The sequence below is a fragment of the Delphinus delphis genome, chromosome 18 (assembly GCF_949987515.2).
Source record: "Delphinus delphis chromosome 18, mDelDel1.2, whole genome shotgun sequence".
Taxonomy (NCBI): domain Eukaryota; kingdom Metazoa; phylum Chordata; class Mammalia; order Artiodactyla; family Delphinidae; genus Delphinus; species Delphinus delphis.
In genome coordinates, this window is record NC_082700.1 from 35,265,478 (window position 1) to 35,280,764 (window position 15,287).

The 15,287-nt window shown below is 33.6% G+C and overlaps 1 protein-coding gene across 2 annotated transcripts in view; it reads left to right on the forward strand.

Annotated features, from left to right (window-relative positions):
• The window catches only part of KLHL1 (kelch like family member 1), a 382,458-nt gene that overhangs the window by 231,304 nt on the left and 135,867 nt on the right, over window positions 1-15,287 (forward strand). For both annotated transcript variants that reach the window (XM_059996028.1, XM_059996029.1), the window contains one exon: window positions 6,451-6,663. In XM_059996028.1, the coding sequence (XP_059852011.1) occupies window positions 6,451-6,663 (213 nt within the window). The remainder of the gene's footprint in view (window positions 1-6,450; window positions 6,664-15,287) is intronic.

The following is a 15,287-nucleotide window of genomic DNA, read 5'->3' on the forward strand; positions in this document are numbered from 1 at the left end:
CGTGTGTTCTCCTGGGGAAGTTGTCCCTGGATCCCGGGAACCTGGCAGTGGCGGGCTGCACAGGCTCCGCGGAAGAGGGGTGTGGAGAGTGACCTGTGCTCGCACACAGGCCCCTTGGTGGCGGCAGCGGCAGCCTTAGCGTCTCCCGCCTGTCTCTGGTGTTCGCGCTTTCAGCCGCGGCTCGCGCCCGTCTCTGGGGTCCGCGCTTTTAGCCGCGGCTCGCGCCCGTCTCTGGAGTTCCTTTAAGCAGCGCTCTTAAACCCTTCTCGCGCACCAGGAAACAAAGAGGGAAGAAAAAGTCTCTTGCCTCTTCGGCAGGTGCAGACTTTTCCCCGGACTCCCTCCCGGCTAGCTGTGGTGCACTAACCCCTTCAGGCTATGTTCAAGCCGCCAACCCCAGTCCTCTCCCTGCGCTCCGTCCGAAACCGAAACCCGAGCCTCAGCTCGCAGCTCCGCCCGCCCCGGCGGGTGAGCAGACAAGCCTCTCGGGCTGGTGAGTGCCGGTCGGCACCGATCCTCTGTGCGGGAATCTCCCCGCTTTGCCCTCCGCACCCGTTGCTGTGCACTCCTCCGTGGACCGAAGCTCCCCCCTCCGCCTCCCGCAGTCTCCGCCCGCGAAGGGGCTTCCTAGTGTGTGGAAACTTTTCCTCCTTCACAGCTCCTTCCCACTGGTGCAGGTGCCGTCCCTATTCTTTTGTCTCTGTTTTTTCTTTTTTTCTTTTGCCCTACCCAGGTACGTGGGGAGTTTCTTGCCTTTTGGGAGGTCTGAGGTCTTCTGCCAGCGTTCAGTAGGTGTTCTGTAGGAGTTGTTCCACGTGTAGATGTATTTCTGGTGTATCTGTGGGGAGGAAGGTGATCTCCGTGTCTTACTCTTCCGCCATCTTCAAGGTCCCCCCTCCATATTTCTTTCTTAAGATTGATTTTGCTATTCGGGGTCTTTTGTGTTTTCATACAAATTGTGAAATTTTTTATTATATTTCTGTGAAAATTTGTTCACTGTGTTATTTTATTTTTCACTTAATTTTTGGGATGGGAAAACTTATTTATTAGCTTTTTATATTTTTTACTATTTTAAGTAATGCTGTATTGAATAATTGAGCATATATATATATACATATATACACATGTGTATATATGTGTGTGTGTTTATATATATATATATATATATATATCTTTTTCTTCATATATGTATGGCAAGATTCCTAGAACTGGAGTTCTTGGGTTAAATTGTCATGATGCACAATGACAATCACTTTTCAAAGGTAGCATATCAACTCATGCTTTCAGAAGTACTGTTCATAATTGTTTTGAAATCACTGCAACCTTAATAGGCTAAAGTGCTATATTATTTTCATTTTGATTTTCAGTTTTTGATTACTAATGAAACTTTCTCTACACTAGAAGTTTGTCCTTTAAAGAATTACTATGAAAATCTTATAGTAAAGTAGAAAAAGTGAACAAACAACTCCTATTTGGTCTGCCTTATGAAAATGAGTTTCCATTTGGCTTAATACATATATACAGGTAAAAGACCAGTTTCAGTCATCAAAGAGATGATGGTACAGGTAAGAGGAAATGTAGCCACTATACAAGGGTTGCAATCTAGCTCTTTTTTGAAGAAAGATTTTATTCTAACCTTCACGTACACTAATGACATTGATATTCAATATAATTTGACTAGATTTTATGAAGAATCTCTGTCCAGGAAGATGATACCATGTGAGTTTGAGGAAGAGGAGGTAAAGCTCTCTTCATTATTTAGTCTTGTGTCAGTATTACTTTTATCTTTGTCTCTCCAATTTCACATGGCCTTCTTCCCCCTGTGTCTCCTCTGTCTTCTCGTGGGGTTCTCCTCACTGTATGACTACATCTCTCCTAGTTTTTTCCTCTAAGCACCCCACCATTGGATTAGGGCCCACTCCAATCCAGTAAGACCTTAAGTAATTACATCTGTAATGATTCCCCATTTCCGAATAAGGTTACATTCTGAGGTTCCAAGTGAACTTGAAGTTTTGGGAAACACTATTCAATCCAGTACATGTTGTAACAGAAAAGACACTGCTTCAGGAGTCAAGAGATGCATGTTTCAATCTCCTGACAATAGTAGAATGATACATGTATCAGAAACTCTCAAAGCTTTGCTGGCATAGGATGCTGATGGAATTATAACTTTATAATCCTATAACTTTAGACCAAAAATTTACATTTTTCATACTTAGATAATATGCCTCAACCAGAAGATGTAAGCAATTCCTAGGCTTGCCTTTCAGTTTTCCATTTATTTGACATATGAGCTTCCTAAGTATTCATCTTCTTAACCAATAACTTTTTAAATGACAATTAAATAAATTCCACACCCTCTGGTGATTTGAAATCAAGCCAGAGATTCTATACTCGTCTGTCAAAGGATTAACCTTCCCACCATAATGCTTAAAACAGTGATTGAGAGGTTCCTCTAACTGACCACTAGTTGCAAAGTGCAAGATGGTGAGACATAGGTTTTATCTCAGTAGACTTTCACAGCAGTGAGTTTTCCTTGAGTTAACCATAATAAGTAGATAATGTGTTGTGAACAACAGTAAAGTTTATGTTAAACTTACTTGATCATTAATACATTTTAATATCCATAGTTTAAACTAAACCAATAACTAAAATGTGACAATTGAAGGAATTTACTTACATCTTCCTTGACTTGATGTTACCATTAATTGTTATCTAACTTTTTAAATGGTATAAAAAAATGAATTTCTAATGGAATATCAAATGAATTACTGCTATTTGATATATTAGCAACAATAAGATGAGGGAAAAACAATAATAGAATTAAGAGACAGAGGGAAATGAATATTAGAAAATACATTTATGTCAAATTCAGGAAATAATAATTAAAAATGGTAATATCTGTCTACTTAGAATAAAACAAAACTATGAATTTTTATAGCTAGAAAAATTATTTAAAATATTATGAAGTAGCAAAAATAGTATACTTTAGTCTTTATTTATGTAATTAATATGGATTATTGTCTTATGTTGTATCTTATGCAATGGCAACTTAAATTTGGTGGTAAAATCTTTAAAATGAATATTTCAAGCTATATGTAAAAGATGTATGTAAAAAAAAAAGATGTATGTACACAGATATTCCCATTTAATGGAGAGACTGTTAAAGTTTTACAATAAACTTATTCCATTATATGGTCTAAATTACACTTTCAATATTAATTTCTATGACTTTTTCTGCGTTCATTGTCAATCAAGTTGACATACCCAACATGGCACTTCATACCATATTATGTGCCTTTGTTCATATGGTCTCCCCGGTCAGAATACATTTCTTTCTGTTTCTTATTTTCTAATTTATACTCCTACCTAATATTCTAGGTCCATTTGAAAAACAAGCTTTTACAGACTTGATGACAGTCATTTTCTAGGCTTTGCACATTGTCTAGGTGCATGTGTGGTAAGATTTTTGATGCACATCCATTTTGTTCTCCTCACTACAATTATACAGGACCAAATATTAGGTGTTCAATAAGTCTGTGTAGAATGAATGATTGAATAAACTTAAAATAAAGGTATTGTACAAAAAGTAAACAGGCCAAAGAGTTTTGATGCTTCTCATTACTTGATCTTCTCAGACAACAAGGAATTAGCTATGTATAAGGAAACTAGTGTGAATTGGTATTTTTTATTCTTCAGTGAATAAAATATAATGAAAATAAAATAGTTTCCAGAAGCTAGATTGCAAATAACACAGGAATATTAGGCAAGATATCATTCAAAGGAGACTTGATGGAGAAAAAAAGAAAAAAGAGCTAAGGGACCTTTAGAACTCCAACGTATATAAAGAAAAAAAAGGCAATATAATCTATGCATCAGTGCGATAGATTCAGTAATATCTGATACTGTCTTCTAATGCCCAGTTTATTTATAGCAATATCTACAAACAACATTGCTTGTTTCCAAAAGATGTAGTATAATTTATAAAGATACAAAATTATAAGAATATAATCTAAATTAGGTGCAAGAATAAAAGAAGAAAAAAGAAAATCTGCTGTAGTGATATTAAATGAAGCTATTGTCAGAACTGTCTGAAAAAGAAATCAAATTATAAAAGGCTATAGCCTTCCTATCAGCTAGATTTCAATTTGACTCTAAGTTTTCTAGAGGCCAAATAAAAAGAGAAATCTGATCAATTTCATAATTTACAACATCCATGATAAAAGCAAACCAATTTACTCAGGAGAAGTGCAATTATTCCTGCTACTAAAACCTAAAAGAAATTTCTCCCAAGGGTCATCATAAAGAGAACACTGTAAAATATAATGAAATATGCCTCGAACAATATCTTTATGATAGACACTGTTGACAGTTTCATAGAGCTGCTTTTTTATGGTACCCCTTGCTATATACTGATGGTCTAGCTATATAATTCTGTGTGTAGTTTAATAGACACATAGATTTTTGAATAACTGGAAAAATAGATGGACAAAAAGTCCTTTAAAGATTCTTCAAAAACTTCTTTATCTTATTGTAGCTCTTTAGAGAAATTTGGTGGCACTAAATCTCAGGGCACACAGTTCATTCATTAAGTAAATAGCTATTGGACATCTATAATTTACACAGCACCGTATTAGACACAGAAGAAACACAGGGGGTGAAAAAAAATTCATGAAATCAGCTATTATGTGATGTCATTTAAAGGTAAAGAAAATAACCAATGACCTAAAAGTAAAGTTGACTGCTTTTGTGAAAGCTGAAGGCACTTCAAGCCTTGGATTCATTTCTAAGGATACAGTCATAACATAGGTCAAGTGTCTCTTCAGAAAACGGGTTTGAATCTGCTCTGACATACAGATTAATGGGCACTTGCTGACTCTTCTGCTATGTTTTAGCATAGTCACAATGCCCTTTGGGGAAGAGATCTAGTCCCACTCTACTTCAGGTTTACCCTAAAATAACCATCCTACTGAGATTTCTGCCACAACTGTGGCTTTAAAGCTACCATCTGAGAAGCCTTAGTTATATATTCCTTGGAGTTGTCTCAGGCGACACAGAAGAAGGTGGAACACAAGTGAAGGCCAACAGTCAAATCTCTGTCTCCTCTAACCATTTATCAGACACAGAAAACTTTGTGATGAAATGTAAGAAGATTTTTGACAAGTAGTTTTTTAAAAGTGTTTGAAAAACACTGCACTGCTCTGTACTATTTCCAAAATCTATTCTTCTCTACAAGGATCAATATATCTATTCAACAAGTACTGTTCACCTGCTATGTCCAGAATCTAGATATGAAAGGTTAAATGTCAAAGTCTTTGTCTCAAGGAGCTTAAAGCTTGTGATAAGATTCCTAAGTGCACCAAAGATTAGGTAGCAGTTTGGTAACTGCTGTGTCATAGATGTAAACAGCATGCACTGTGCATGAATAGAAGGTGAGGCAGCCAAATCAAATGGGAGTGAACAGAGAACACCGGATATATATATATATATATATATATATATATATATATATATATATTTTATATATATATATATATATATGTATATATATATATGTATGTATATATATATATATATCCTATCCATATTTAATTTTTGAATTGAATCTTGAAAATGACACAAATTAGGAAAACAAGGTGGCTAATAGTCATTTTAAGCAATGGAGTGAGGATAAGGCAAAATGAAGGTAGAGTAATTTTGTGGCTGATGTGCCAGTAAGTTTGGAAATGAAGTGTTAGAATAAGGAAGAGGTCAGATTGTGAAGAACCAGTGTGTTTAACCAAAAGATTTGAACAAAAAAAAAAGCAAGATGAAACAAAAACTTTAGAGTAGTGCCATGGGCACATTGAAGTAGAGAAGCTAAGGGTAGAATCAGGCAGAGTAACTAGGTGAGTATGGCAGCAATCTGCAAGAAAACAAATGGGACTCTGAATTAAAGAGGGAGGTTTGAGAGATAATAAAAGGGTGAAACATATGGGATTTTGTGATACCTATGGCCTACCTCTTCTCTTTTTCCCTTTCTGAATAAACAATGATGCATCTTACAGTGTTACTTCTGTGTAATTTTATTCCCACTTTCTGATTGATGTATATGTAGTCAAGTTTTTTAAAAGTTGAAATTCTATTCTTTTAATATTCACCAAATTTTACCTAGCAGTCCTCTTGAAACTTGAACGTTTAATCACTTTATATTCTGCCTGCAAAACAAAGCTCAACATTATAATCCTCCAGTTATTACAAGATCTGTGCTGTCTTGGATACATTTACACTTCAATTACAATTACAATGCTTTCATCTTAACAGCTTTTAGTTTCTGAAGGATTAAGTCTCAAGGATTATGGTATAATGAGAACAAAGGTTGATGACTACTTTTCTCATTTCTTTCTGAGGTGCTGTGCTAGCTAAATAAAACCAAGGTCGAATTTATGCCAAGCTCTTTTCTCCCTGTAGGAAAACATAATGGAAGTTATGAGAAATCAAGAGTTTTTACTGCTTCCAGCTGAGGAGCTCCATAAACTCCTGGCCAGTGATGATGTCAATGTCCCCGATGAAGAAACCATCTTCCATGCATTAATGATGTGGGTCAAATATGACATGCAGAGGAGATGCAATGACTTGAGTATGCTTCTGGCCTTTATAAGACTGCCCCTGCTTCCACCTCAGGTAATTACATGGGATGCTGTTTTCGTACCTACAATTGACTGAAAAATTCTGTGTTAAAATTAAACATTACAACCCATGTTTTACTACTTATTCACATTTTTGTTTGTTTGTTTTAATCAAACACTCTTTTTAAGGTAAATTTGCTGGTGGAAAATGCTGAGTCATGGGTCATGGTCTGAATTCCATTTCCACCACTTACTGAGTCATGTTTATATGACTATAAGAATGTCAATTTCTCTGAAATTAAATTTCTTCATCTATCAAATCAAATTGTACTACCACGCAAAATTTTATGAGGATCAAATTAGATAATATATATAAAATACTTAATCTTAATAGAATATTTAAGAGATTTTTAGGGCTTCCCTGGTGGCGCAGTGGTTGAGAGTCCGCCTGCCGATGCAGGGGATGCAGGTTCGTACCCCGGTCCGGGAAGAGCCCACAAGCCGCGGATTGGCTGGGCCCGTGAGCCATGGCCGCTGAGCCTGTGCGTCCGGAGCCTGTGCTACGCAACGGAAGAGTCCACAACAGTGAGAGGCCCGCATACCACAAAAAAAAAAAAAAAAGATTTTAGAACATTGCAATTATTAATTCACTGCTTCCCTGTTTTGATGATTGATCTATCTACATATCTATCTATCTACCTAATTAGCTAGCTAGCTAGCCAGCTAGTTATCTATCAAGCTATCATCTATCTGACCTAAGATACAATAATATGATCATTCTCTGATGAATATACATATTCTGTGGCCATCCCTACGGTATTCTTAAAAGTTCAAAGCATGGAATTTCAAATGTCTATAGAAGGATAAGATATATTACTGAATAGTACAGAGTTATGAATTAACACCATTTAGCAATTGGAATTATGGAACCTTTAATAATTGGAGCTAAGAAGAATACACACACCAAGTGAAAATATCACCTCATTTTATTGATGAGGTATGTAGGCCACAGGTCATTTGATAAAACACCAAGTTCTCAACTTAGAAGAAGAGTAATTAATTTTCCCTGATTCAGAGTCTTCTGTCTTTAAAATAACTTGTAATGTTGCAAAATTATCCATGCACAACATTGTTAACCCAGGGCGTCTGGCATCTCAGCGTATCCAAACATAAGCTTGAAGGTGGCTCTGACCTCTGAAGTGATAGATAAAATTGTGTATGTGTACCTTTCTTATGAGGGATATTAAGAGCCTGTTCATTTGAATTAAAATCACTATCAACATTTTCAATAATCCACATATTACTAAGAATGTAAGATAGGGAATTAGGAAATCGGGAAACAACAATAGGCAAGTATAACATGTTAGCAACAAGAGAAGAGAGAGGGAGCTGGGTCACATATTAAGATTGGGAAGTTAAAAAAAAACACTTTGCCAAAATTGGGAAACAAATGAAGTTTTAAGAATTGTGTTTCATTTGGCTACTAAAATAAATAAAGAAGTAATAGTAGAAAATTTATGGAAATCCTGCCTAAACAAATTATATTCAATAAAAGTTTGTCCTAACACCAGGCTCTTATAAAAGGAAGGGAAGCATCTATTTTGGTAATGGGACAAAGAATGAATTGGAAAGCCATGCACTGGATTTTTCTGAATCTTCCAACATAGGTTCTGATACCACATATTCTCAGAGCTTGGGCATCCTCTCTCAAGATGGAAATAGCCAATGATCACTATTAGCCAATAATAGGTAGATAGCCATTAACCAATGATAGATGATGTGGCAATTGGTCCCTTTGATCCTGCCCACCCATTTCACCTGTCTGCTGAAATGTTGGGAGTTTGGAGTTAAATTGGTACTGAAAAATCGTCATATATAATATGACACATACGAGAGGAGGCCAAGAATGTGGCCAGGGCTCCATTTTTTTCATGATATGCCTTTTCTTCATACCCTCCTTGCCCACTCTTTTGTCAATAAAAATGGGAGCTGCTCCTACATGTGTATCTCATCTAAACGATTACATCAGAATAGAGATGTACATTCTATTGACTCATTTGTTCCTAAGGCTACACATTACACATAGGGTTTTAATTCTGATTGGTAAAGGTGCTTTATCTTGATTAGTGAAACAATATTTATTAATATTAGAAAATAAATTATTATTATGTTTTGGTGAAACTAACTAGTAAAAGACTTTTAAGTTTAACTCATCACAGTGTCCAATAGGCATAAACATAGCATATATTTATTTTCCATTTCTCATCTCTTAAGCTGGGTACATTACAAACATAACTTTATATACACTTTCAAGAAACATAGGTGCAGGGGGAAAAATAAAGCACATTTTCTTTTCATAAAAATATCTTTAGATATAGGAGGGGCTATTGCTTCCATAACTATTATTAATGAATTACATGTCATTATAAGCACTTTTCATACAGTATTTCTAATCTTAAAAAATACAATTGCAAGGTAGGGGTTATTAATTATATTATGCAGAGGGATAAACAGGTTCAAAGAAGTTAAGTGATTTTTCAAAGGTCATAGAGCTAGTGAAAAATCCAGTTTTCCTGCAAATCTAGGCTAGTCAGATATGCACATACACAGGGATATTACTACTGTGAATGTATGTTGTTTCCTTATTTGCTGTCTAAACTTGAAGATCATTAAAATGTTCTGAATACAGCAATTCTCAAGATTCCTATTAAAAGCCTGAGAAAGGAAGAAGAGTGGCAGAATTGGAATTAACATGCATTTATTTCTTTCTTCAGTCACCAAACATATATTTTATCTCATTTAATTTCTATAATATCCTTATGCAGTAAATATCATTATTATTTTTTGACGAATGAATAAATTGAGAATTGACATGATAATCATTTTTCTAGTGAACTGTAGAGCTCAGACTACTCTAATTGTGTTTGATACTGTGTTTCCTCTCCTACTGATGAGAAATAAGTGCAAAGTTTATTTCTGCAGATGGTTTCCTATTTACCTCAATGTCCAGCCAGAGTTTTAAAAAGTTTAATTAAATCTAGAATTTTCCAGCCTTTGCATGAATTTTCAAAGCTACTAAACATCTCAAGGTTCTTAAGAAAAGCCATATGATGACCAGAAAACACTTTTTTCTTGGGTTTGGGAGCCAGTAAATATGGGTTTTGTCCTTAATTCTGACAGTGCTTAATGTGTAGTGTTTTTTTTTTTTTAACTTTCAAGTGATTTGTGTGTATATACTGTGTGTCTTATTACATTACCTATGTAATTATATTACATATTATATATATTATATACATATTTATATATAATATATAATTACAAAATGTTTTTGTTATATAACAAAACAATATTATATTTTAAAATACTAGCAGTATTTAAATGAAGAAGAGCCTACATTTTTCTAGTGTGGTAGGGGTTTATTTTCAAAAAGAAATAGTCCTTGGACTAATTTTTGAAGGAGACTTGAGAGAAGAATTTGGCTTATCTTTTTACAAGGTAATTGCTATAGAGATGTGAATGATATGTTTCAGGTGAGTGACAGAACAATATTTAGAAGACCAGGTATGAACTTCTTATGTGTATTGTTAAGCAAAACATAGTAAATTACTGACCAAGGAGAGAGTGGAAAGGCAAAAAAATTTAGAGATGTTTAAAACAAACAAACAAAAAAAGGAGAAAATGAAAGCTTCTAGGATTAAGTTAAACTAAAAAACTTACAAGTTTTTATATAGCTAGGAGTTTCTATTTCTATTTAGTGAGTGCATGAAAAAATTTCTAGAGTAAAAAAAGTGAAAATAAAGACAATGACAGAAACTTTAGCAACAAAGAAAACATGTTAAAGGATTGATTAGAGCCAAAGAATAAATGTAGATTATAGTGAGAGTCTGCTCTTATAATCATGAGGCAACTAACCCACTTCACTTAAGCAGATTTCCGTTCCTTCATGTCCTACAATCTGCATTCTCATGTTTTTTGTTACTAAGCCCATTATGTTATAGAAGTTATTTCTTAAGTTCTGATATTCTCTATTATTCAAAAATCAACATATGCTATTATGAAGTATAAATTATTCTAATTTGGTATAGAAAAACAAAGTGAAGATGTAAATTTTAGTAGAGAATATGGATTTTATTTGAGAACACTAGTAGACAAAATGAGCTTCAGAAAAGAATGAAAGAAAAGACATTTTAAAAACTCAGAAGCAATAATGCCTATTTTATTTTCTATTGAAATAGAATAGCTAATACTGAAATAAATTCAATTGACTTTGCAATAGAAAGGACCAGAGGAAAAGGCAAAATCAAAGAAATATATAATTGAGATATACTCTAAGAAGTGGTGAATGATTTCTATTAGCTTTTTAAATAAGTAAGGAACAGAATTTTGCATAATAGTTTTCATGTTTTTCTTGGATACTAAGGAGGTTTATAATTTCAAAAGAATTGGAAAAAATATGGAAATTTCATTTAAAAGAATGGGTGATTATGTATACAAATATACATATCACAAGGAGGCTACTCAATTTGATTCACTTATTTTTCTATATTTCCTTTTTCAAAGATGCAATAAAAGAACATGTCGCTATGCAATAAACAACACATTTTAACATTTTGTAACTATTGTTTCCACTGGTTTTAACTCATTTCATAAAATGGATCTTTGTAATAAGTACATATATATTTATTTGTTAGATACATATTTTAAAAGTATACATAAGTATCCATTTTTTTGTGCACTTTTCTAATGAGTGATTTAGAGAGTAGAAGCATGGTGCTCTCAAAAAGTACAGTTCCATGTATGATCAAGTCAAAAGTCTTCAGGGAAATTCAGTTTTATCACAGAAATTATTTAAAAGGTTGGAGATATACAGATAAACTTTGCTTCATGTCTTAGAACTGGTGTTGTTTCTCTCTTTAGAGACAACAAGGAGAACCCTTTCTCACAACTTTCTAATAAGTATACCTACTGACTCTTAAGATAAATAAATAGTAGTGTCTGTTTATGTGTATAAACATTTACTTTTATTTTCTGTAGCAAAATGTGAAAGGAAAAAATAAGTTGCAATGGATAATAAAATATTGCCTAGGTTTAGAGGAATATTATTTATAATCAAATAATAAAAAAATTAAAAAATAACAAGGAGACTAAAGAGTTTAAATTAAGGAAACAGATGCTACCTCTATCTTACAGGAATTAATTATTTTTATGCAAATCTGTAATAAATTTATTCCAAAAGGTTCTTTATGGCAGTTACAGCAATTCAAGAGGGGAGAGGTCTTCAATCATTTACCCCATTGGAAATGTGACAGTTGATTAGATACCAGAGACATAAAAACTCTGTTGTCTATAAAAATTACAGCCACAACTAAAAAACCTAATGAAAAGCAAGCAAAATGACAAAGAGTGAATAAATAGAAAAAAAAGCAGTCATAAATCACGGCATAAGTTATACAGAATAGATTATACTTCTGAGCAATTTATGTTTTATTTGATTTTACTTCCCCAAAGCAAGCATAGATAAACTACTCCTTGATAAATCCAACTGTTCTCTACCTTTGTCAGTATAACATCCACTGTTTAGCATATTATATATCTTATCTTTAAGAAGAAAAAAACTCTTAACTTCTTTAAAAAAGAAAAACTCTTAACTCTTACAAAAGAGTAATGCAAAAAGACTCAATCAAACACATTAACATAATCCATTACCAGTCTTTGTTACTTTTTCATTTTTTTTCATTTTTTTTCTCTCTCTGATCTGCTCACTGTCTGATTTGTTAATTATTATACCAGGCCATCATCAAAGAAATAGTCTCCTCCATAAAATTAGAGTATAAGAGTTTTAAAAAATTGTGGAATAATGTTATTCTTCTCCAAAAGAGACCTTGAAAACTGTGTCTTTAAAACAGAAACACAAACAATGTATACTTCTAAAATCTTATATATTTTTCTTAAATACTATTTAGATTCATGATCTTTTAACCCACTATGACATTCACAGTTCAAGTTACAACATTAAGAAAGTACAAAACCTTTTTATTTCAGTAAGTTTTAAGTCAACAGATTGTTAATGTAAAAAACAATTTGCACACACATAAACTCATACATTCACATTACACCCTTTGGTCAAGTAAAGCGAGTGGAGGAGAGTTGTAACCTATTCTGAAAGCCTTTATTTTTGCTACAGCATATCAAGTGTTTCTGCCTTTATCAAGGGCTGATCACACTGTTTCTGGTTTTTATCCCATCTTTCTTCATACTGAAATTTCCCTATTGCTATGACTCCTTCTATATTTTCTATTATGAATTTTACTCTATATTGGATCATTCCAAGTAACTTACAAAGATGTGTTGCTTCAGACATATTAAAACAAGACAAAATTTCTCATATTCCTTTCCACCAACTACTCCAATTCCCTGTTCCTTTTTCCAGCAAAATATGTAGTTATTGTTTATAGTTATTAAATCTACTTACTTGTAATCATCATTTTTCTCTTCAATTCACTATAACAGTTCTTTGAACTAGTCAAGATCACCCAAAACCTCCATGTTGTCATTTTCCCCACATCTCACTTGTTTTCATCTTACTTGGCTTCTCAGCAGCCTTTGACACAATCAATCTGGCCATTCTTACTCAATGATAATTGTTAATTCTTTCTGCTTTCTGATGTTGAAATGACCTAGGACACCATATTTTCTGTCAAGAATAGCATTTACTTCCATACTTTTAAATACTATCTGGGAGTCAATTATAAATTCTGATCGTATATTTCTAACTCTAAACTTTCCCTGAAAGGTAGATTCAAATACCCAATTAACTACTTGATATCTCCCATTGGATATCCAACAACTATTCAAATCTTCACATGTCCAAAATGGAAGATTTCAAAGTCCCAAGACTCCATCCACCCCCACTTTCTCAGTAAATATCATTACCAAACATTTAGTTGTTCAGACCTAAATCCTAGAATCATTTTTAATTCTCTACTTTGCATTGCATTTAGCCTTCATTTCCTTAGGAAGTCCTTTTGACTGCACTCCTCCCAACCATATCCTGAATCCTGAATCTGTTCTGTTTTTTTTTTTCTACATCTCTACAACCACATGCTAAAACAAGACACCAATATCTTTCTCCTGTACTGTTGAAATAGCCTGCTATTTATTATTCTAACTTTTATACTTAACCACTGCCATAACTTTCATTTAGCAAGCAAACAGAATTTTTACAGTATGAATCAATTCATCTCAAACTTAAGCTTTAGATACTTAGAACAAAATTCTAATATCCCTGTCCTACAAGGCCCTACATCAACAGTCCCATGACCACTCCTCTGATCTCATTTCCTACCTGTTCTCAAGACCCTACAGGCACACTGATATTCTTTCTGTTTCTTGAACAAATCAGGTTTATTTCTTCTCTAGTACATTTGTACCAGCTGATTCTGGGGACTAGAAACCCTGGCGCCCAAGAGAAGAGGGTGGTGGTGATACAGTTTTCTAAGGGGTAACCAATGAAAGGGGAGACATGGTCTAGAGATAATTAAAGACAGCAATAAAACTGACTAAACATCGGTGAACTTTTATCACTACCATACCTTGGCAATTCTAAACAATGCCAGGGATAACACATTCCTACCTGCTGGGTAGAATGGCCCATCACACCCCTTTTCTGGTCCCTCCCTGCCAAAAGGTGTTCACCCCATCATGGCATAACTGACTCTTTCTTATTAAATACATCTCACCTTAAATGTGTCTTCTTAGCACTTTCATCTACTGTTTTCTTGCTTAGTCATAGTTTGTTTTCATCTCTTTCCTTATAACTATATTTTTCAGAAAATCAGACTTGAAGTTCTTGTTCACAAAGTTCCTGGCATAGTTGATACTCAATAAGTATTTGTTGAATCAACAAATGGAAAGTTTATGTTAAGTGTTAGGAATTTTAGCTTCATTTATTCTAACTCTGTTGATGTATGATTTGTCTGTAATGTGAGAGAAAGCTCTGCATTTGTGTGTTATCATGGAGCTAACAGTGGATACTAGGAACATGGTCATAAAGAGGGATCATAGCACATTGATTTAGACTTTACTAAAAATCCATTATTCAATGGACAATGGAAGGTCAATCTTGAATAAGATATAACCTCTAATCTCTTTGTTCTATTAGACATAATAATAAAATAAATTTATCAGAATGACATAAATAAGTCAGTGGTGTATTTAAAGATAAAATGGCTATAAGAAAACTTGGTTTCATTTTCACATCTAGCGTAATAAACCAGAAAGCGAAAGTCCATTTAATGAGGAAAGGAAAACTGAACTTAAAAATTATACTAGCTCATAAACATTTTAAATAATATAAGCATATTGAATAATATACACAAAATTTGTCAAGAGGCCACACAGTGCAAGAACAATTATTTTTCTCAATTAAACATTAAAAAGAGAATTTCATTTCTTGTTCATGCTTACTGTATAAGAATGATAAAATTTAAATGGAATATATTAATTTGTAAGAGGACTAAGAAAAATTGTGGAACATTTGTAATAAGGCAAAAGCCATTTAAATCATTCAGATTTTGATGTGATTTTAATTTAGGATTTAGGAAAATTTTAATGAACTATTAAAGACATTTTAATATTTTAGTAAGTGGAGTTTATAGAGATGAAATCTGGAGATTAAAA